Genomic DNA, 23,099 nt, shown 5'->3' with positions numbered 1-23,099 from the left:
TTTTTAAAAAAAATAAAAAAAACTGTCTTATTTTTGCTGCTCTGCACCATTAAGGGTTAATCTCTTCCAGCGTGTATAAAGTGTCGGATAGGTCTGCTGGCTGCCTGACCATGGACTGATGCTGGGCAGATAAATGGGTTTTATAATTCTTTTCAGCCACACACGCTGCGGTAGCCAATATCAGTCAATTGGTTGGATATCGCAGTAGGTGCAGCCTGAAATAGTCATCAATGCATGCTAATATTCCAAATGATTTCAATAAGATACTTATCCAGCATGTTGGTAGATGCAGTTAGAACATAGACGTGATTTATTTTTCCTTGGTTAATATAAATATATAGCAGTATAGATTGGAGGACAACACTAGCAGTACTTGTCCGAGGAAATGAAATGAGAGTTTATTAATACATTAATCAGTGACCATTCTATTACCTATAATAAGATTCATATAGAGAGACACAGCACACGCCATACAAGTGCGTCATTATATTGGGCTAGTTCAACACACTTTGGGATTCACATCTCATTTTTATAGTTTATAAAGACAGATCATAATAACACATATAATATATGTTACATGTTATGCACTGTGCTTTCTAGATGACTTCTGAATCTGTATTGGCCGCCGTTTATATTTAGCATACTCTGTGACTATTTCCCCTAGAACTGCAGTGTGAGACACCATGATTAACTTAATGTTTCTCTCTCCTTATTAAGTGAGACGGAATTAGGAGATCGGCTGTAGAGAACATTTCATTTCATTTCAGCTCAAGGTCGTCTTAACTTTCTTCTTGTTCTGAGGAGTTTTAAGAGGCAGAACTGTCTAGTGTTTATTTCTTTATTTCGCAGTGAATCCACAGGGACCAGACTTGGCAGCAATAAGTTTTAGAGCATATCACTGGTGATTAAACCTGTCTAGTCAGACATCTATTTTTAAATAGTTTGTATTCTTAAAAAAAAAAATGACAATTGCTTACATATGGGGCTATATTTACTAAGATGAAAAAGTGGGGATGTTGCCTATAGCAACCAATCAGATTCTAGCTATCATTTTGTAGAAGGTACTACATAAATGAAAACTAGAATCTGATTGGTTGCAACATGCCCACTTTTTCAAACCCGCAGCTTAGTAAATCTAGCCCATTGCCTTGGTTTGATTTTGTTCCATTCTATTACACTCTATTCAGACATAGGACACTACACCCCCAACATGACCTGACCACTGGACATGATCATAATACAATTCTATTACATTCTATACAGACATAGGACACTACACCCCAACATGACCTGACCACTGGACATAATTATAATACAATTCTATTACACTCTATACAGACATAGGACACTACACCCCCAACATGACCTGACCACTGGACATGATCATAATACAATTCTATTACATTCTATACAGACATAGGACACTACACCCCCAACATGACCTGACCATTGGACATGATCATAATACAATTCTATTACACTCTATACAGACATAGGACACTACACCTCCAACATGACCTGACCACTGGACATGATCATAATACAATTCTATGACACATTCTTTGCAATCATATCATTCCTGTTAATATTTTGTTCACAAAGAATAGATAACAAGAAACATTTATTACCGTTGTGTGTTTTTCCTCAGTGATTTGCGAGGATAGAGCAATCTAGGTGCGGATAACATGTGCATCTGTAATGAGGTTTAACAATAGAGCGATGTTGTAGCAAATCAATGGTTCATTTATTACAAAACATCTCTTCAGAAGCTGCACTATGAGGGGACTCCAATTGTCTTATAGTACATGTGACCTGTCAGGAATATTAACACCAAATAAATGAGGAGGGAATAAGAAAGATCAAGAAGGTGTTCTCTGAAATTACAGATAATTTATTCAACAATTACAGCCTATATCCTACAGAGAAAATACCAGCGAATGTTTTTCTATCAGCTCTGCAGAATGACATTTGTGTTTTCATCTGAGATAATTGTAAGTGCTCTCAGGAATACTCTGCTCATTGTGTTTAGGGTTATTTTGTATTAATAATTATATAAAATGACTCGTATTTTGGAAGCAGCACAGATATTTAACACTTACTTCTATTTTCAATGAGGAAAAACTTCAAAAGTGGTTTGTGCCAAAAAAAACACATTTATATGGGAGTCATTTTTCTTCTTTAAAGTTGGGTACACACTATTGTATTTTACTTCAATTTCTGTAACAATTTTGCTAACGACCAATGAGCGTGAAGATTCCTGTGTACACACCTACTCGAGTTACCGTCAGATCTGTGATCTTCATCTCTCATAACCATCTGACTCTGTACACTCCACAGATATCTGCCTACACTGCTGGTCCTGAGTGCATATACACTTCCACATTTGCCCAACATCGTTCCATTATTGATCCATGAGTGAGATGTTTGTAACACCAAATCTACAGATTTGATCTGTTTTGGTACGATAATACATGATTGTGGGAGCGTACACACTCTTACAATATTTGACCAAACGGTCGTTTATCATGTGAACTGCACAATAATTGCATAAATGTGTACTCAGCGTATTTACTGTAGATTGAAAATGGCACCACAAACTACGTACCTTATTTTGCTTATTTAATAAGCATGAAAGTGTCTTCAGTAAAACAAATTAAAATCAGAAAAATCAGAAGCACTGTCCTGTGGAAACAGACTAACTAGACCGCTGCATCATTTCATTTTCACAATTGGCATTAATTAAGAATATATATATTTTTTTCATTTACAGGACAATAACAGAAAATAATAATTACTAGAGAAACGCGGCGGTAACTGCCTTAAATGAAAGTGAAATGTAATGACCAAATTGTTTTATTAACAACATTCAATAACTTTTTTATGCCCTACATTACTTGTAGAAATTTTAACAATGGAGTATAATGAATAAATAATTATATTATCAATCAATATATTAAAGGAACTAAAAAATTATACACTACAATATATGTATAAGTACTTCCATCGAAGTTACATTGCTGGGCATGGTCCCCACAAGACTGATATATAGGTCACAGTTTCCAGACCGCCCAGCAGGTCACATGTTCCAGGTCACCCAGCAGGACTGCAAATAACGGTTACAGTTTTCAGACCACCCAGCAGGTCACATGTTCCATGTCACGCAGCAGGTGCACAGGGAGAGTTAACTAATTGTCACAGTTTCCAGAGCAACCAGCAGGTGCACAGATATATTGCCAACTGGCACATTTTCCAGAGGACAATGGTAATGCATTGGCGGGCGGACATTTTGCGAAATAACTCCGAAATGATGCAACCGTTTACAGCGCCAATATCTATCTGCAAATCTACACACCAAGACCTTTAATTTGCTGCCAAGACAATGGCATCATGGAAATAAATCACTCATAAAAGTTGTACTTGTGCTATTAATATATAGATCATAATAATAATAATAAAAAAATCTAAATAAACAATAAAAAACATTCCAGACCCACACACGGTTTCCCTGTAGAAAGTAATGGATAACACATGTAGATACATTTTGAATAGAACAAAAAAGTAAAAAAAAAAAGGGCCATTAAACACAAAATTATGTTTTGTAAGTGGGTCAAAATGAGTAAACTATATATCGGAATTATGTGGTATTTTGGCAAAAGAGAAAAACTATGATAAAGCTGATCGATGTTTGCAAAGTACACTGTAAGGTACATTTTTTTTAATAAATAAGTGCTTTATTGTAGCAATAAGTGTAAATAAACACCCCCTTCTTTTTCAAATAAATAGAACCCCGTCTGTATTGTAAGTTTGGTATTCAAGTGCAGAGAGGGGGCGTGTCCTCCTTTACCTCAATGGCCATTGGATATGGTTAGGTTGCAGAGAAGACATTAGGGTGTGACTTTTGCAACATTTGCTTATGCTCAATTGTGCAGTAAGCAGTTGTCCTACAACCATGTTCTAACACTGTAGATAATCAAATGTTTATTATATAAGTCAGAAAAGCAGAATTACTAGTAAAAACAAATAAAAGAAAAAACTGTTCACTAATTGTTAGTAATTGAAATCTAAAATCTACTAAAGACAACCATAACTTAATGCCGTATATTTATCTGAATTTAATTTTAGTAATTTAATTGCATTTCAGGTTTCACGGTTGTAGCCATTGTTATTTTACTGTCTGTTTTCAAATTAATTGGGCAAATGATGTAATAGAAAAAAAAGTGGCGTAATTCTTCACTACTAATTAGCAGGGGAGGGCTGGCAAATTATAGCCTGGAGTCAAGACTCGACTCAGCAGCCTCTTTTAACGGAAAAAAAATGGAGGTGGCCCAGAAGTGACCCAGCCCAAGGTATCCCTCTATGGGACCGGCCCGGGGGGCAGATGCCCCCCTGACCCCCCACCCTCACCCCCACCCCCAGGGCAGCCTTCCCCTGCTGATTAGATTCTAGCTGTAATTCTTTTAATGCAGTTTAGAAAATAACAGCTCACTTCCAATATAATTTAGTTAGTGACGTCTGCTATACTACTATGTACATGGTGGCTCAGTGGTTAGCACTTCTGCCTCACAGCACTGGGGTCATGTGTTCAATTCCCAACCATGGCCTTATCTGTGAGGAGTTTGTATGTTCCCCCCGTGTTTGCGTGGGTTTCCTCCGGGTGCTCCGGTTTCCTCCCACACTCCAAAAACATACTGGTAGGTTAATTGGCTGCTAACAAATTGACCCTAGTCTGTCTGTCTCTCTCTCTCTGTCTGTGTGTGTGTTAGGGAATGTAGACTGTAAGCCCCAATGAGACAGGGACCGATGTGAGTGTACAGCGCTGCACAATTAGTGGCGCTATATAAATAAATGGTAATAATAATAATAATTCTTAGGCGTAGGTTATATCACATCACAAGTGTCCAGCTGGTGGCCCTCAGATTTTATTTTGTGGCCCTAAATTCCTCAGTTTTATTGGAATCTATCTTATGAAGATGTATTTGTAATCTGTATTGTTGCCCATTCCATGTAAAATTAATGTAGTGACAATTGCAATTGTCTTGCAGGCCAGCAGGGGCGCTCTCGGCACATCATCATGCAAGCCGCAGGAGACGGACGACCTTGTCCAACGCTGCTCAAGCAGCACAGAACCTGCCCGGTTTACCCGCACTATGTCTGGACCTTTGGGGAATGGTCAATGTGTAAAGTGGAGGTAGGAAGAACGAGAAGTACTGTATGAATGGAAATGCACTGTAAGTAAATTGGAGATTAGGATGTAATGGGTAATTAGCAATTGCTCTGTCACTTTCGGATGGAGTGGTGTCAAGCTTGAGCAATTTCTGTGATGAATTGACTCATTAAGGCTTTGGATTAATCAGTCTTGCAATGTGCACATCAGCCTTTACGAAACTTTGTCACTTGCAGATTTCCACTATTTGCATTCACCGTCCTTTCTGCAATCCAGCGTGCCATACATTTAACAGCATTAAAGGTCACGTTTGATTGGACAAACATTCCTGTAGCAACATTCCAGATTGATCTTCCAGTTGATAATTAGTACAATGTTTTGGAGAAGTACAGGGGTGTGCTCTGGTTATTCGAAGCTGAATTATATACTTATTGACAAAGAAAATCAATATGTTATTATATTATACATGGAAAGCTTACAAAGCAAATTACTTAATTTATATTGCTCTCAGAAGGCTTTCTGGAATAGACTGCAACACAATATATTGGTGGAGAAATGGTCACTTTATGCTTTCTATCAGGGACTGAGCATTATTTTTTTATTGGCAGAATAATGGTATCGTGGGGTTTAGTACAAGGATATTTTCCCAGGCTTAATTGTGCTGCTTTTCATTAAAACCAAAAGGGAATATACAAAGTTAGAACTATTTCTAAGATCCAGTTTATTAAACAGGAAGATATTTATCAGACATTCTAAAAAGGATAAGTGGAGGTGTTGCCCATAGCACCCAATCAGATTCTAGCTATCATTTATCTAGTACACTCTACAAAATGATAGCTAGCATCTGATTGGTTGCTATGGGCAACACCTCCACTTTTCCTATTTAGAAGGTTTGATCAAATCTACCCTGTGGGTTAATTACAACATAACTTTTAGGTTCAGATTGACACAACTTAATCAGCAATTAGCGTTTATTTGTTGCCAGACCTCATTTATAAAGTACACCGGATCCGCAGCTCAAAATCTTCTACCCTCCACCGTATGTGCCCAGGTTTGTATGGAGGAGGGAGATCTCAAGAGGTGCATTGTTCAAAACTGTAAAAGACCCACATTTTATGGACCTGCCCTCAGATCCTCCCTTCTGGGGCAAAATATAATCCTTCTAAAACCTTGAAACTCCAAAACAATAAGATCCATCGATCTTTCTCTTGTCATACCCTCCCCAAAATTGAAACACTCTAAAAAAATTTTTTGTCTTACAACTTTCCTCAACATCAGCCCTTAAAAACCCCATATGGCACATAGACTCTATGGGAAAAATACATATCACCTTCATGACAGGGATCACATATATGGTGGAGTGTGGATGTCATGGACCTTTGTTGAATCCCAAAATCAGGGACATAACTTCTCTGATTAATTTCCTGCTTTATGCTACTAGAATCCCTCCAGCCTCTTAGAACCTCTTATGACAATGGATTCTTCTTCAAACTTTTTCAGTTCAAGGCACCCTTGGGGTCTCCAATTTTTTTTCAAGGCACCCCTAAGCCAAAATAATTACCAAGTAGTCCTCCGCCTTGCTTACCTCTGACCCTGTCCGAGGCACCCCTGTCAGATCTCCAAGGCACCCCAGGGAGCCTAGGTACACAGTTTGGGAACCACTGTCTTATGCTCATTACATGATATTGAATCTCCTGCACCCCCTTTGTATCCCCCCTGCTTGTTCCACCCCTTCCTTATTTTTTATATGGGAACCTAATTTTGCTATTATATTTTCCATGCCTTTTACTATGATATAATGTACCGAAAACGTCAAACGTCCTCACATAATAGTAATTTACTATTTAGCTGGGTGTATATATCCTTTTTGTTGACCACTTAAATAAATAAAAGTGTAAAAGTACCAGCAAGGTTTACCCTTCTACAACCCTCCTATTAAATTGAACTTTTACATTTTGTTCCTTAAATACTGTCTGATTCATGGCTTAAATTAATGATGAGAGTGATTGGACACCTGACTGTATAACATGTGGCAATTTTGTATGTTTTTTAACATTGGACAAAAAAATGGGGATTCTCTGCCAAAGTGGAAGGCGCAAAACATGACCCATAAAAATTATAGGACGGAACACGATCTCCGCCAGCTTAGATGCAATCTTTACCCCTTTATCGAATTCCTGTAGTCTTGCTCTGCAAAATGAAATATTGTTTCACCATTGGTTACATACAGACATGCAGCAGAATAATTAATTCAATAGGTGATCTGACCCTAGTCAGCTACACCTAGACAAGACATTGAGGGTCATTATCACCGTCCGGGTGCGGCACAAGACAATCAGTTTTGTATTTAATCCCATTTAAGTAAACCATTTATACCCCATACTTGCCAACTTTTCCTCGTTGGCTTCAGTGAGATCCCGGGGGAGGTGGGCGTGCAGGGCGGGGCTTGATGAATCACATCATTTTGGACCCACCCCCTAAACGATTATCACAATTTTGGCTAATTACAGCATGGAGAAGGGCTAAGATGACGCAATATTTGAGTCATTAAGCTCCACCCCCGCCACTTATCTATTGCGGGGACGAGAATCGGGAGGTTGCCCTGCTCTCCCGGGATCCAGGGAGGTCTCCCAGAAATGCGGGAGTCTCCCGTACATTCTGGGAGAGTAGGCAACTATGCGTTATAGAAAAGCAGCTAATACATCTCTAGAGACTGAAGTGTCTTTTCCATTTCTGTTTCCATTACTGAGGTCATGTTGTCTTACCTGTCAGTCTTTGATTAAATCTTGGTCTCCTTGAAAATGGCCACCTCCATAGGCATCAATACATGGACATAGGACACAATTTCTGAACTGTGTCATCATGCCACAGACGGTGAAGCCAACCACGTCTTGTACTGGCTCAGCATCAGGGAGAATGCCAGACTCTTCAGGGAGTGAGGGAGATCACCCCTATTTTAGGGAGTCTCCCTGACATTCAGGGAGAGTTGGCAAGTATGTTATACCCTACTGAGAATCCAATTGACTCCCTCCCAGATGCTCATGAAAGATATTTCATACCAGTTATCAATTTGTATGCTGATTTGTGGACTTTTCTACAAACATTTCAGAAGCATTCTAGTGATGATAACTTATTTGTCCCAGATCACTGTCTCCCCAAATATACAGTAGACACCTTTAGTGAATAAGAGCTGTTTGATACCTCAAGTCTACAGCAACTCCTATAATGTCCTTGTTTGCTCCTCACTTACTATTTGGAAGGCCATGGTCAACCTCACTGATGCTCTTGTGGCTGAATGGATGCAGATTCACACATCTATGTTCCAAATTGTAGTGGCAAGTCTTCCCAGAAGAGTGCATGCTGGTACAGCAGCAAGTTGGGTAGGGGGGCAACTCCATATTAATGCCTATGGTTTTGGAATGGGTCGTTCGGGTGTGTTATGTCTGTAACTATCGTCACTAAGAAAGATTGTCTGATGCGATCAATGTGGTTCCAACGCACAAAGAGATTTAATAGCAAAATATAACTAAGTATAACCGATACATACGTGTGCACACTGGATCCAGTAATAGCTCATTAATCCTGAAGTCTGTGGTGAGAGAGTCTGTTACTGTGCCAGTGGCCTGGTTATATACAGCTTAGGTTGAAAGAAAATAATGTTGATGTTACAATGTACATTACATTAAGATCACTCTTCATTGGTTCAGGATAGTCCAGTACAATGTAGGTCATAGGTCGGTTCAAACAATTCTTCTCCAAATGCTGTGTATGTGTCTTGCCTCAGTGAACTTCCAAAAACCTGGTTTAGCCTAACCCATTAACAGAGTATTTTCGAGTAATAATCTTATACTAATCTTAACTAGCGATCACAATGTGCGATTGCTTATCCGATGATACCGGATTACTGCTGGGGAAATGTGGATTAATATAAGACCAAACAAAATACATTTCTTATGACCTGAACCCTAAATATCTTTCATGTAGTTTTACCATTATGTAATAAATCTCTGAGTTCTTTTATATGAATAATAAAAGTGTGAGAAGAATGTGAGTTGGAAACTTTATTAAAAGTGAACTATTTATAAATGTAGGTGTAAATGTAATTGAATTTACTGTTTCTTCCTATGCGATTGAATATTTACCCTTTGTACGCCTTTGTGTACTAATCACAATCACACAGGAAACTATAACAAAAGATATTTATCAATTTAGAAGGACTTCATCCAATTATTTGACTTCAACAAATGTCCACAGAGGTTCAAATAAATTAAGGGAAATTAAAGAAAGTTTTTACATTACAAATCTGTGCTTTTTGGGATTATTAGTAGCTTTCTACCTCCCCGTAACTCTGCTGTACTAGGCTCAGCTTTATATGTCCGCCCTACAAATCTGGGCATGATAATTGTCCTACCCATATCTTGGTCACACAATCTTATTGCCAACTTGCATCAGTCAAGAAAATCAGCAGGAGTCCAAGCGAAAGCGTCTCTCTTATTAAGGATATGCAAAATCCCTTTCAGCTGACTTATTAAAAGTTTAGTCCTTTCATTACCCGGACACTATTTCTTGTTGAAGTAATAATGAGCACTTAAAAGACAATAAGAGAGTGCAGCAAGTAGACAAAGCAATAGTCTAATTCCAGCCAAGCGTGTCATTGCAACATGTCAATGATAACGGAGAGAAATGGCAAATAAAAAGAGCCTATAAAATGAGCATAAGACACAGATTAGAAAATAAACAATTCACAGATCTCAGATCTATAGAAAATAACCTCACAAATCCACCCCTGTGCTGTACAAGGTGCAGAGATCATATTCATTTTTTGTTCATGTTTTTCACTTTGGATCTTGGATTATTCTTCTTAAGATGATATAAATGGTCTGCAAATAAAGTCTACAATTGTCTGCTGCCCAAATACAATTTCCTAAAATTTTGTGTGAAATTAAATATTGATGGACATACGACACAGTGTTTACCATGACTACTCCTCACCTCCAGGGGTTTGGGGTTGATTTTGACTCATTGCGCTGTGCGTATTCCCAGAAACTGGAGACACGTCCGCGAATGCAGCCCTGTTCGGTGCATCTGGGAACGCAAAGGACACTTACTACAGCCTACGATTTCTGGTAGTGAACGTTGCAGGGAAAGGGCGTTTTGCTGTAGTCCATTTACAGTAGTGGCTTGCCTAACTCAGACGCACACAGCCACGTCCAAATCCAGCACTGAGCGTCTCACAGGTACTTGTCTTTCTGCCGTATATCTTGCTCCAGCTACAGGGCTAGTCTGAGTCCTCATCAGTAGTGATGACAGTTTTGTGTGCATGCTATAACATGTGTTTGCAGTCATGAGCAACTGTAAACATTTATGTTCAGTAGACATTAACAACATTCTAATCAATGTATTTCATGGATTTTTTTTTTTTTAAAAAAACTCACTTTTTTAAACTGTTTTATCATTAATGCCTTTATTATTAACAGGTGACATTAATTCAGTATTTTTTTTAATCTACCTGTGCATTCTTTTGCAAATGTATGGATCCACATAGGTATTGTCCGTATCCTGCAGCGTCTTGTGTAGTAGAACAGAGCAGACCTGCCCCCGATTTCAACAGCGCGCGTATCGAGATCCGTACCTTGATGTACTCGGGAATATGCAAAGCCTAAATATGTGCATTTAATACTAAATGCGGGTTGCGCTCAGAATGAGTGCCCTGATGAATCGGACCCTGCATGTTACCCCATGTTCCTGTGGGTTTCCTCCAGATGCTAAAGTTCCTTCACACAGTCCAAAAATATTTTCCACTCGCTAAATTGTCCCTAGTGTGCGTGGGCCTATGGTAGAAAGATTAGGTTGTAGGCTCCACTAAGGCAGGGACTAATGTGCTTGGATAAAGACTTCTGTCTAATATATTGGTGCTATATAAATTAAGCATAGTAATAAAAAAAATGACGGCAATTTACTTTGTCAGAAAAATATGTCGTTTTTAGTATTGTCTGGGAAGAAATTGTCATAGACAAAATGGACAGCAATAGCAACATAACCTGTAGGTTCTAGAAATGAACCAACCCGCGTGGGGATTAATCACTTCCTATTGTGAGACAGGTTGAGGTATGTGGACACATGCAGTTCCTCCTGTTTACTGGGCAGCCCTATGCTTCTAGCCCTACGTCACTGCCACTAGTTTAGGTGGTCACATTTTGTGGTCACAATCAAATTTGTTAATGTTGTGTATGTTTGTACCTTGTTAGAAGATCATATATATATATATATATATATATATATATATATATATATATATATATATATATATATATATAAAGAAAAAATAAGAAAAATAACGTTACGGGATGTCCTCTCATGTTTTCAGGGAGGGGGCTCTGTTGTGGTACATATGGTAGCAACGGGTCACAATATGGACCAGGGAGGAGAGAGTACTGGGGCAGATCTCCAGGATCTGTCTTTATAATGGATTTAAAGGGTTCTCTCTTATGTGAAGCCACGCCCTTTTTTGTTAACCCCTGGGAGTTACTGATAGGTCATACTTGCCAACCTTATGTTGGCTGGGTACGGGAGATCCTGGAAGGCACCAAGGGTTTATGGGTAGAAGGGGCGGGGCTTCGCAAATTGCGTCATTTTGGCCCTGCCCTGGTGACGTAAAATGCCTGTTTTGGGTCTTTTAAAAAGACCCCAAACACGCATTACATCACTAGGGGTGGGGCCAAAATGACGCAAAGTGTGAAGCCCCACCCCCTCCACCCATACATGAAGGCTCTAATTTAATGAAGTGGGCAGATGTGGGAGAATCGCCAGCTCTACCTACCCGAAATTCTGGAGTCTCCCGGACATTCCGGGAGAGTTGGCATGTATGCGATAGGTAAGAGGATTCTTGGACATGGTATCGATAACCCGGCAGCTTGGCTTTTTTAATCCAAGAGAGGCTTTGGTCATTTCTCTCCATGTTCTGTGTTATGTATTTATTGGGTTGTTTGTTTGTAATTTGTGCCTAGGGGACGGGGTGCAGAGTACACTTTGCAGTCAGGTTTTTGACATTACAAAAAAATCTATTTTGCATTTCTGAATGATGTTCAATGTTTTTGTAGTGTTGCAGTAAAATAAAAAAGTAAAGATGATTATATTTGTATAAAGTGTATAGTTTATAGCTGTGTGTGGCAGTTTGACAGATCCCTGTTATACAGCCTGGGCTGAGGTGTAAATAGAAGACTTCCTATAAAGACTTTGCATTTATGAAAGCGATGCAGATAGTAAAACGTAAACTGTTTATTCATTTTTGCAGCTAAGATTAACCAGGCTCTCAGTCACCTTTATTACCTCTTAACTCCTGTTATTGGGAGCAGGAGGTCACACACTGCAAAATCTATATAATATACTGGTTTCCATATTCCTGAGATACTGAGATTTAATGAGCTTCTCCGCACATCTCGTTACAGATTACAGGGAATGTTGTGTTTCTTTACCTTGCAACAAGTGACAGGAAAATCGTAAAGGACTAATTCGTTTTTAATTAGAATGTAAAAAAAGTCTTGATTATATCACAATACAATGACAAAACACACACTTTCTATAACTATAGTAAATATATTTTTAAAATAATATATAATATTATTATTATTATTATTATTATTATTATTATTATTATTATTTTTAACAACATTCATTCTTCTGAGTAAAAAGAAAGCAACCCCCGCCCAAAATAAATACCATGTTTTTCACTAAACAATGACAAAGCGCATACTGTCTATAACTATAGTAAAAGCAAAATCAGCTACAACTACTACTACTACTACTTCTACTGCTACTGCTACTAATACTACTGCTACTACTACTACTACTACTACTTCTACTGCTACTGCTACTAATACTACTGCTACTACTACTACTACTGCTACTACTACTACTTCTACTGCTACTGCTACTACTACTACTGCTACTACTACTACTACTGCTGCTACTACTACTACTAATGCTACTAATACTACTGCTGCTACAACTGCTGTTACTGCTGCTGCTGTTACTGCTACTACTGCAGCAGCTACTATTGCTGCTGCTGCTACTACTATTGCTGCAACTACTGCTGCTGCTCCTATTACTACTATTGCTACTACTACTGATTCTACTGCTGCTACTACTACTACTACTGCTGTTGTTTCTACTACTACTGCTGATACTGCTGCTACTACTACTGTTAGTGCTACTACTACTACTGCTTCTGCTACTGCTACTACTACTATTAGTGCTGCTACTACTACTACTGCTGATACTGCTACTACTAATACTACTGCTGCTGCTACTGCTGCTGCTACTTCTACTACTACTACTACTACTACTACTACTACTACTACTACTATGGCTACTAATACTACTACTGCTACTACTACTACTAATACTACTGCTGCTACTACTACTACTACTAATACTACTGATACTACTACTACTGCTACTACTACTACTAATACTACTGCAACTGCTGCTACAACTGCTGCTGTTACTGCTACTACTGCAGCAGCTACTATTGCTGCTGCTGCTACTACTATTGCTGCTACTACTGCTGCTGCTCCTATTACTACTATTGCTACTACTACTGCTGTTGTTTCTACTACTACTGCTGATACTGCTGCTACTACTACTGTTAGTGCTACTACTGCTTCTGCTACTGCTACTACTACTGTTAGTGCTGCTGCTGCTACTACTACTGCTGATACTGCTATTACTACTACTACTGTTAGTGCTACTACTACTGCTACTGCTGCTACTACTGTTAGTGCTGCTACTACTACTGCTACTGCTGCTGCTACTACTACTACTACTACTGTTAGTGCTACTACTACTGCTGTTACTGCTGCTGCTGCTACTGTTACTAGTATTGCTGCTACTACTGCTGCTGCTCCTGTTACTACTATTGCTACTGCTACTGTTGCTACTGCTACTTTTGCCACTACTGCTGTAACTGCTACTGCTGCTACAACTGTTGCTACTGCTACAGCTGCCACTACTGCTGTTACTACTACTGCTGCTACTACTACTACTACTACTACTACTGCTGCTGCTGATACTGCTACTACTACTACTACTACTACTACTGTTAGTGCTACTACTACTGCTGTTACTGATGCTACTGTTACTAGTAATGCTGCTACTACTGCTGCTCCTGTTACTACTATTGCTGCTACTACTACTGCTGCTGCTCCTGATACTACTATTGCTACTACTACTGTTGCTACTGCTACTTTTGCCACTACTGCTGTAACTGCTACTGCTGCTACAACTGCTGCTACTGCTGCCACTACTGCTATTACTACTGCTGCTGCTGCTGCTACTACTGCTGCTGCTCCTGTTACTACTATTGCTACTGCTACTGTTGCTACTGCTACTTTTGCCACTACTGCTGTAACTGCTACTGCTGCTACAACTGCTGCTACTGCTGCCACTACTGCTATTACTACTGCTGCTGCTACTGCTACAGCTGCCATTACTGCTGTTACTACTGCTGCTACTACTACTACTACTACTACTACTGCTGCTGCTGATACTGCTACTACTACTACTACTACTGTTAGTGCTACTACTACTGCTGTTACTGATGCTACTGTAACTAGTAATGCTGCTACTACTGCTGCTCCTGTTACTACTATTGCTGCTACTACTACTACTGCTGCTGCTCCTGATACTACTATTGCTACTACTACTGTTGCTACTGCTACTTTTGCCACTACTGCTGTAACTGCTACTGCTGCTACAACTGCTGCTACTGCTGCCACTACTGCTGTAACTGCTACTGCTGCTGCTGCTGCTACTACTGCTGCTGCTCCTGATACTACTATTGCTACTACTACTGTTGCTACTGCTACTTTTGCCACTACTGCTGTAACTGCTACTGCTGCTACAACTGCTGCTACTGCTGCCACTACTGCTATTACTACTGCTGCTGCTGCTGCTACTACTGCTGCTGCTACTGCTGCTGCTACTGCTACTGCTGCTACTACTACTACTAATACTACTGCTACTACTACTGCTACTAATACTACTGCTACTACTACTACTACTGATGCTACTACTGCTGCTACTACTACTAATACTACTGCTACTGCTGCTACAACTGCTGTTACTGCTACTACTGCAGCAGCTACTATTGCTGCTGCTGCTACTACTGCTGCTGCTCCTATTACTACTATTGCTACTACTACTGATTCTACTGCTACTACTACTACTACTACTACTGCTGTTGTTTCTACTACTGCTACTGCTACTACTACAGCTACTACAACTGCTGCTGCTGTCACTGCTACTGTTGCTGTTACTACTATTGCTACTACTACTACTACTACTACTGCTGCTCCTGTTACTACTATTGCTGCTACTACTGTTGCTACTTCTACTACTACTGCTTCTGCTGCTGCTTCTGTTACTACTATTGCTGCTACTACTGTTGCTACTTCTACTACTACTACTACTACTACTATTGCTTCTGCTACTGCTGCTGCTGCTACTACTGCTACATAAAAAAATATATTTAGCTTGTCCTCTAATTTCCAGGTATTATGTCAGATTTGTCCCTGATAATGTAGGTGAATGGTCCAACTCAAGCAGACTAATAACAGTTACAGATGGGCAAATTATATGGCCGGTTTGAAAATGTGTCTGAGTTAATCAGTTGAACAATATACCCATTTAACCCTCATTCTCCCAAAATGTGCCCATTGGAGAAACAAGCCAATCAGAGTGCATGGAAAGTATTGAAGCCAATCAGCAAGCACCAACACAAGTCACGCGTCTATAGCCATACAGCCCCAGATGTATTTACTAACCTGCTACAAGTGGATAATGTGGACATGTTTGCTGCATCTGATAGGGAGTCAATGCGTCAACAAACCCCAAAGTAATTCACAAGGAAAAAAGCGAAATGTCCGAGAGATAAAACACATCGGTGTGTTCACAGCAGCCTCATGTCAGTGGTAACAATGAGATTCAGTAAACTGTCCCCAAAACTTCCTCCCAGGCAAAGATAATATTTTCACAATCCCAGAAAATATTTTGTGAAGGGAATGATGGAGAACTTTTTCTTTTTTGAAAAGATGATACAGGACCCCCCCTTCCCCTAGTCTGAAAATTGTGATTAGAAAATGGTTTAACGATATCTAAGTTCCACCTAATTATCAGCTGCTGGAATATTGACCAGTGGGCAGAAATATCAAAATTTGCAATTGGAACTCTCTTATTTCGCCATGTTGTAGTGTTTTTATTTTTCTGAACATGTGTTCAACGCCGTCGGTGGAATTGTAGCTAAAAAGCCCAATTACTTATCTCCCAAATCTGTGCATATGCTGATATTCATAAAAATGTATCCGCAATAGATAAACCCAAAATTCAGTGGATATCACTCAAAATAAAAGGTGTTGTCTTTTATATAAAGAGAGACAATGTTTTGCTAATGGATCCATTCACTACTATTTTTAAAAGTTGCATTTATAAACAGACAAAGGACACAAAGGTCTTCAGCAGCCTGCACTGTGCCTACAACAGAAGGCTATTGTTTTTTAATTGACATTTAGGTTTTCAGAGAAATATGGCACTGTGCAGTAGCAACCGCCATTTTTTCTTAAAGGAATAAGCTGTTTGGCATGCAGGGAAAGATAAAACAGATGTCAATAGGGAAGGATGGTAAATGAGGCCAGACAATGACCACAACTGTCCATGTATATATGTGTCTGTCTGTGTATGTTAGGTAATTTAGACTGTAAGCTCCAATGGGACAGGGACTGATGTGAATGAGTTATCTGTACAGCGCTGCGGAATCAGTGGTGCTATATAAATAAATGGTGATGGTGATGATGATGATTATGTATGTAGTCATCTTATGCCCTATTGAATTAGACCTGTTAGATCTAGAACCAATCAGCTGGGTCTTTCAGATTTGGCCAGGCATGATTGGTGGACCAAGATGCCTGCATAAGGTCGGCTTCAAAGAGTAGAATACCCCCGTCAGCATCTTTTTATTATAGAGCTATGGGGTGAGCGGACCACTTGCCCCCTCTTCGGCCAGAGACGCCCCACCACTGCCCCCCTGCTACATTGCGATCAATACCGCATTGTGGCTGGAGATTTTCTACCTTATTATCTTGTGGTCTTCCTTGAGGACCAATTGGAAATAATAAAGAGATTTCATTTCCTCTACAATTTTTTCCTATATTGATATTTAAATTACTGCTGCAATGTTTCGAAAGTCTTCCAGCTGTGGCCTAGATTTGTCATACCAAGATAATACAGTTCTATACGGTGTTATTTAATAGGCCATTTCTGCAAGTGTAAGAATATGTACATACTGTACAGTGTGCTGATAGCAGCAGGGATTCCACAACAGAATACATTTACCATTTACTGTAGATTATATTCTTAACATAACAAACGCAGCAGGAACCTTCCCGATTTCTAAATGCAATGTAGACATTTCTACCTTCAATACAAAATACATCTCACATGGTAAAGTCAGAAAAAATGTCTTTACTTTTCTTCCTTTTTAATCCCTCTCACAGCGGGATAAAGTGTAGAAAATGTTATCAGCAGCAGTAGCGTTTATTTATAGCGAGCCACAGATTCTATAGCGCCAGACAATCATCGAGCAGATATGACATTATGACTACATTATACTTTAGAACACATACATGAATCATACTTGCCAACTTTCTTCAGCTCTCTTCCGGGAGCCTGGCCGTGGAGGTGGGCGTGAGGGGGCGGGACGCCAAAAATCGTGTCATTTTTCACCGGGAATCGCGGCGTTTGGGACCTAATTCTGCCCACTTCACTAGGAAGTGGGCAGAATTCGGGAGATTGCCACACTCGTCCGGGAGACTCTCGCAAAATGCAGGAGTCTCCCGGACATTCCGGGAGAGTTGGCAAGTATGACATGAATACAGTTAAGCATCACAACGCAAACATGGATAGTCATGAGCGTTACATCACAGCTAGCACATATAGAGGTATCAATTCCATGCATGTCAGCTTACAAACAGCAAAAAATTCAGCATAAGGCATCAACATCACACGTGACATGAGGGACATTCGAGGTAGATGAACATGAGACATAGAATAGAGAGGACCCATGACAGCTTACCTTCTAGTAGAGATCCTCACTGACCCCCGTGAACTGGGTTTGGTTTTGGTTTTGGATCTGATTATTTTCGTGTTTTGGTTTTGGCAAAACCACCCTCATGTGTTTTGGTTTTGGATTTTTTAGAAAAAAACCTAAAATATGCTAAAATCACATAATTTTGCTCTTTTTCTGTTCCTACATTATTATTAACCTCAATAACACTAATTTAAAGTCATTTGCAATCAATTAAGACCACCTCACAGACCACAATATTATATTCATACACTTTGGGACAAATACTGCAGCGACCTGGCTGGATTGTAAGCGACAGAGCAATGACACAAACACAGAGCAGTTCCTAGCACATCTAGGACACATTGGCACACAGCAGTGGCAGAAAAGAAAAATGTGGGTTTGCCCTCCCTCCCACCCTCCGTGATGTTGGGTCTTTAAAAGGAATTAAAACCTTCTGAGATCCAACAACGTCACAATTAGAGATGGTCACTGACCCCCGTGTTTTGGTTTTGGATTCGGTTTTGGATCTGGATTACCGTCGTGTTTTGGTTTTGGTTTTGGTTTTGCAAAACCTCCATTGCGTGTTTTGGTTTTGGTTTTGGTTTTGTTTGGTTTTGTTTTGCTATTTTTTGGGAAAATCCATGTTTTTGGGCCTAAATTAACCCAATTTAGTGCTCCAACTGTTTTAGAGACAAGTAATCTAATTGTTGAGGTAATAAATCATCCCAAAAAACAGTTTAATTCTTCGTTGGTAGGCCTATTCTACACACAAAACAGATTGTCTTCCTCTCCATCTATGCATATTGGCAATGCAGCCATCGTCTTTGAATGTATATTACACCCTACACTTATAGTTAAATATGTAAAGAAATGGAAAAAGCCAGTTTGGTTTCTGTCTCTCAAGGCCCCCCTCCACTTGTATAAAATACCAAAAAATTCAGCCATTATAGACTGTACAATATTAATTGACATGGAGAAAGCCAGTTTGGTTTCTGTCTCTCAAGGCCCCCCTCCACTTGTATAAAATACCCAAAAATTCAGCCATTATAGACTGTACAATATTAATTGACATGGAGAAAGCCAGTTTGGTTTCTGTCTCTCTAGGCCCCCCTCCACTTGTATAAAATACTAAAAAATTCAGCCATTATAGACTGTACAATATTAATTGACATGGAGAAAGCCAGTTTGGTTTCTGTCTCTCTAGGCCCCCCTCCACTTGTATAAAATACTAAAAAATTCAGCCATTATAGACTGTACAATATTAATTGACATGGAGAAAGCCAGTTTGGTTTCTGTCTCTCTAGGCCCCCCTCCACTTGTATAAAATACTAAAAAATTCAGCCATTATAGACTGTACAATATTATGAAAAATGGACAAAGCCAGTTTAGGGTCACTCTGTCTATGACACCCTACCCTTAAGGATAAATTGCCCTAACAGCAGCCTTTCAAGATGGTATGTGATATGGAAATGCCACAAGTCCCTTTCCTCTTTGGGGGTAGATTGCACCCTACACTTACATAGAAAGTTTTAAAAAGATGTTATCGGCATCATCTTCAGCTTCATCCTCACCCTCATCAGTGTTATCGTCATCATCACAGACTATCAATTCATCGCCGCTTGAATCCGCCATTAGAGAACAGTCAGTGCTTGCATGTCTTGGATGGTGAAGGCCTTCCTCGTGGAAGATGTAGTTCATTTTTATAAACATCATTTTCTCCACATTTTTGGGAAGTAACCTTCTACGGCGATCACTGACTAAGTTCCCTGCTGTGCTGAACACTCGTTCAGAGTACACACTGGAGGGTGGGCAGCTTAGGTATTGCAAAGCAAGTTTGTACATGGGTTTCCAAATAGCTTGCTTTTCTTCCCAGTAAGGAAAGGGACTGTCTGACATTTCCATATCAACTACCTCTTGAAAGTAATCCTCCACCATCCTTTGCATGTTTATACTCATATTGGATGGACTTATGGGCAAAGTGACACTTTTTTTTGAAAAATCCTTCAAACCAGCCCAGATGTTAAATTGTTCTCGTCTGCCCCCTGTGTCTTCCCTGCTTCTTTTTTGGAAATTTAATTTTTTACGAGCAACAGCTTGAGAAAGTGAAGGAGGACACGTCGTCAAGCCGAGGCCCAGTTCAGCGGCCAACTTGCTGAGCAATAGCTCCTTGCAAAAGTTCACATCTCGCTCATTTACAAGTAAAGACTCAATGTAGGTTTTAAACCTTGGATCAAGCACAGTGGCCAAAACGTACTGATCCGAGTTCAAGATCTTAATAACTCGAGGATCATTGTGAAGCGAATTAAGTACTTGATCGACAAGGCCAACATACTTTGCTGAATTGCTTGCTTTCAGCTCCTCCTTCATTTTCTCAAGCTGCTTTTCCAATAGTCTAATTAAAGGAATGACTTGGCTCAAACTAGCAGAGTCTGCACTGACCTCACATGTCACAACTTCAAATGGTTTCAGCACCTTGCACAGCACTGAAAGGATTCCCCACTGTGCAAGAGTGAAATACATCCCCCCTCCTTTCCCAATGTCATGACTTGTGCAATATGCTTGGATGGCTTTGCGCTGTTCCTCCATCCTCTGAAGCATGTACAGGGTGGAATTCCACCGAGTTACCACCTCTTGCTTAAGTTGGTGGCAGGGCAAGTTAAACTGCTCTTGGAGCTGCTGTAATCTCCTACATGCTGTGGCTGAATGCCTGAAATGGCCTGAAATTTTACGGGCCACCGAAAGCATCTCCTGCACCTCACGGTTGTTTCGTAGGAAGCTCTGCACCACCAAGTTGATGGTGTGAGCAAAACAGGGAATATGTTGGAAATCACCCAGCTGTAATGCTCGCACTATATTGTTGGCGTTATCTGAAATGACATACCCTGGGGAGAGTCCGAGTGGTATAAGCCATGCATCAATCACATCTCTCAGTTTGCGTAACAAATTGTCAGCCGTATGCCTGTTAGTGAAGCCGGTGATACAAAGAGTGGCCTGCCTGTGACAAATGTTACGTAGTGGTGTACATGCTGCTGCTGTTCCTGCTGGTGAAGATGAATGACCAACCCAGTGGGCTGTCACAGTCATATAGTCTTTGGTTTGGCCACTTCCACTTGTCCACATATCTGTGGTTAAGTGAACAGTGGGCAGAATGGCATTTTTCAGCGCAATCTCTACATTTTTACACACTTTTTGGTATAGTTGTGGAATAGCTTTACGGGAGAAATGGTGTCGCGATGGAATTCTGTAACGCGGACACAAAACCTCAATTAACTGTGAAAAACCAGCTGCGTTTATGGTGGAGATTGGACGCAGATCTAACACTAACATTGCAGCCATGGCGTCTGTGATTCGCTTGGCGACTGGGTGACTGCTGTCATATTTGCTTCCCCTCGCAAAGGATTGTTTCACAGTTAATTGCTGAAATGTAGGACTGCTCATTTTATTCACCTGCCTCTGGGATGACGATTCACCCCCAGCAGCAGCAACAGCAGCAGCAGGACTAACGCTTTCTTCAGAGGAATCAATAATAGTGCCGGAGTCATCCAGCCTTAAGTGGGATGCCGGGCTAACTCCGAGCGCTACTGAGGATATTGATGAGGATGGTGTGGTGGGTGTATTTTGTGGCCGTCGGTATGTCGGTGAGCGGAGGGTCTTAGCTGATGAGGGAGTGCTTGTATTCTTTTGGGAAGAACTTTCAGCTTTTCCCAACACTTTGCCATGAACTCTCGTTAAATGGCGTAACATAGACGAGGTTCCAAGATGGTTAAGGTCCCTCCCTCGACTGACTGTGGCTTCACATACACTACAAATGGCTATACAATTGTTGTCTGGATTTGGGTAGAAATAATTCCACACATAAGAAGTGGATTTTTTTGTTTTATGCCCAGGCATGACAATGGCCTTTTTCTTGTCACGTGCCAGAACTGCTGCCACTGGTGCAGGACTTACACAAACAACCTCATCCTCATCAACATCCTCATTAGCGCCCTCGTCGCCTACACAAATCTCCCCCTCATCCTCTTCTAATTCCAAAGTGGCATCCTCAATTTGGGTATCACCGGCTACACTCGGGCTATTAAGGCACACATCAGCAGAATGCTCACGATTAGACATCCCACTGTTGGATGGACTCTCCACAGGGATTGTTGTCATTTGTGAATCAGAGCAAATATTCTCCTGTAATGCCTCACTGGTATCTTGCAGCTCAGCTTTGACGCGTAACAGTAGTTGTGCACCAATTGTAGGCTGGGTAACTTTTTGGGATCTGCCACTAATAGCCAAAGGTGAAGGCCTCATTCTCTCTTTGCCACTGCGTGTGTAGAATGGCATGCTTGCAATTTTTTTTTTATCGTCACTTAACTTTTGCTCAGTTACACTTCGTTTTCGCTTCAATACAGTAAATTTTTTTTTGGTTTTTGTTTTTTGCACTAATTTGAAAACACTCTGTTGTTTGACATCGCCTTGGCCAGATGACGTACTGGGAACACTAACATCAGGACTGGTGACAGAACCTGGTTGCTCATTTAGATCATATGTGGACTGCTTTGAATCCATTGCGTAGATACTGCTGACAGATATGACTTTTGACAGCCAGAAATATTAATGCACAATTAGGGAGGACACCCCAAAAACACTGAGGAGTGCTTAAAATTATTGAGTAGATACTGCTGACAGATATGACTTTTGACAGCCAGAAATATTAATGCACAATTAGAGAGGACACCCCAAAAACACTGAGGAGTGCTTAAAATTATTGAGTAGATACTGCTGACAGATATGACTTTTGACAGCCAGAAATATTAATGCACAATTAGA

At 40.2% G+C, this 23,099-nt stretch overlaps 1 protein-coding gene across 5 annotated transcripts in view; it reads left to right on the top strand.

Moving 5' to 3' along the window:
• THSD7B (thrombospondin type 1 domain containing 7B) overlaps positions 1-23,099 on the top strand; it is a 303,781-nt gene that overhangs the window by 250,560 nt on the left and 30,122 nt on the right. For all 5 annotated transcript variants that reach the window (XR_012678316.1, XM_075180948.1, XM_075180947.1 and 2 more), the window contains exon 21: positions 5,043-5,188. Coding sequence is in view for 4 of the 5 variants with exons in the window: in XM_075180948.1 (XP_075037049.1) it covers positions 5,043-5,188 (146 nt within the window). In the remaining variant the exon portion in view is untranslated. The remainder of the gene's footprint in view (positions 1-5,042; positions 5,189-23,099) is intronic.

The sequence above is a fragment of the Mixophyes fleayi genome, chromosome 7 (genome assembly GCF_038048845.1).
Source record: "Mixophyes fleayi isolate aMixFle1 chromosome 7, aMixFle1.hap1, whole genome shotgun sequence".
NCBI lineage: Eukaryota > Metazoa > Chordata > Amphibia > Anura > Limnodynastidae > Mixophyes > Mixophyes fleayi.
The sequence above is the reverse complement of the archived record's forward strand: the minus strand, read 5'-3'. Positions and strand labels throughout refer to the sequence as shown.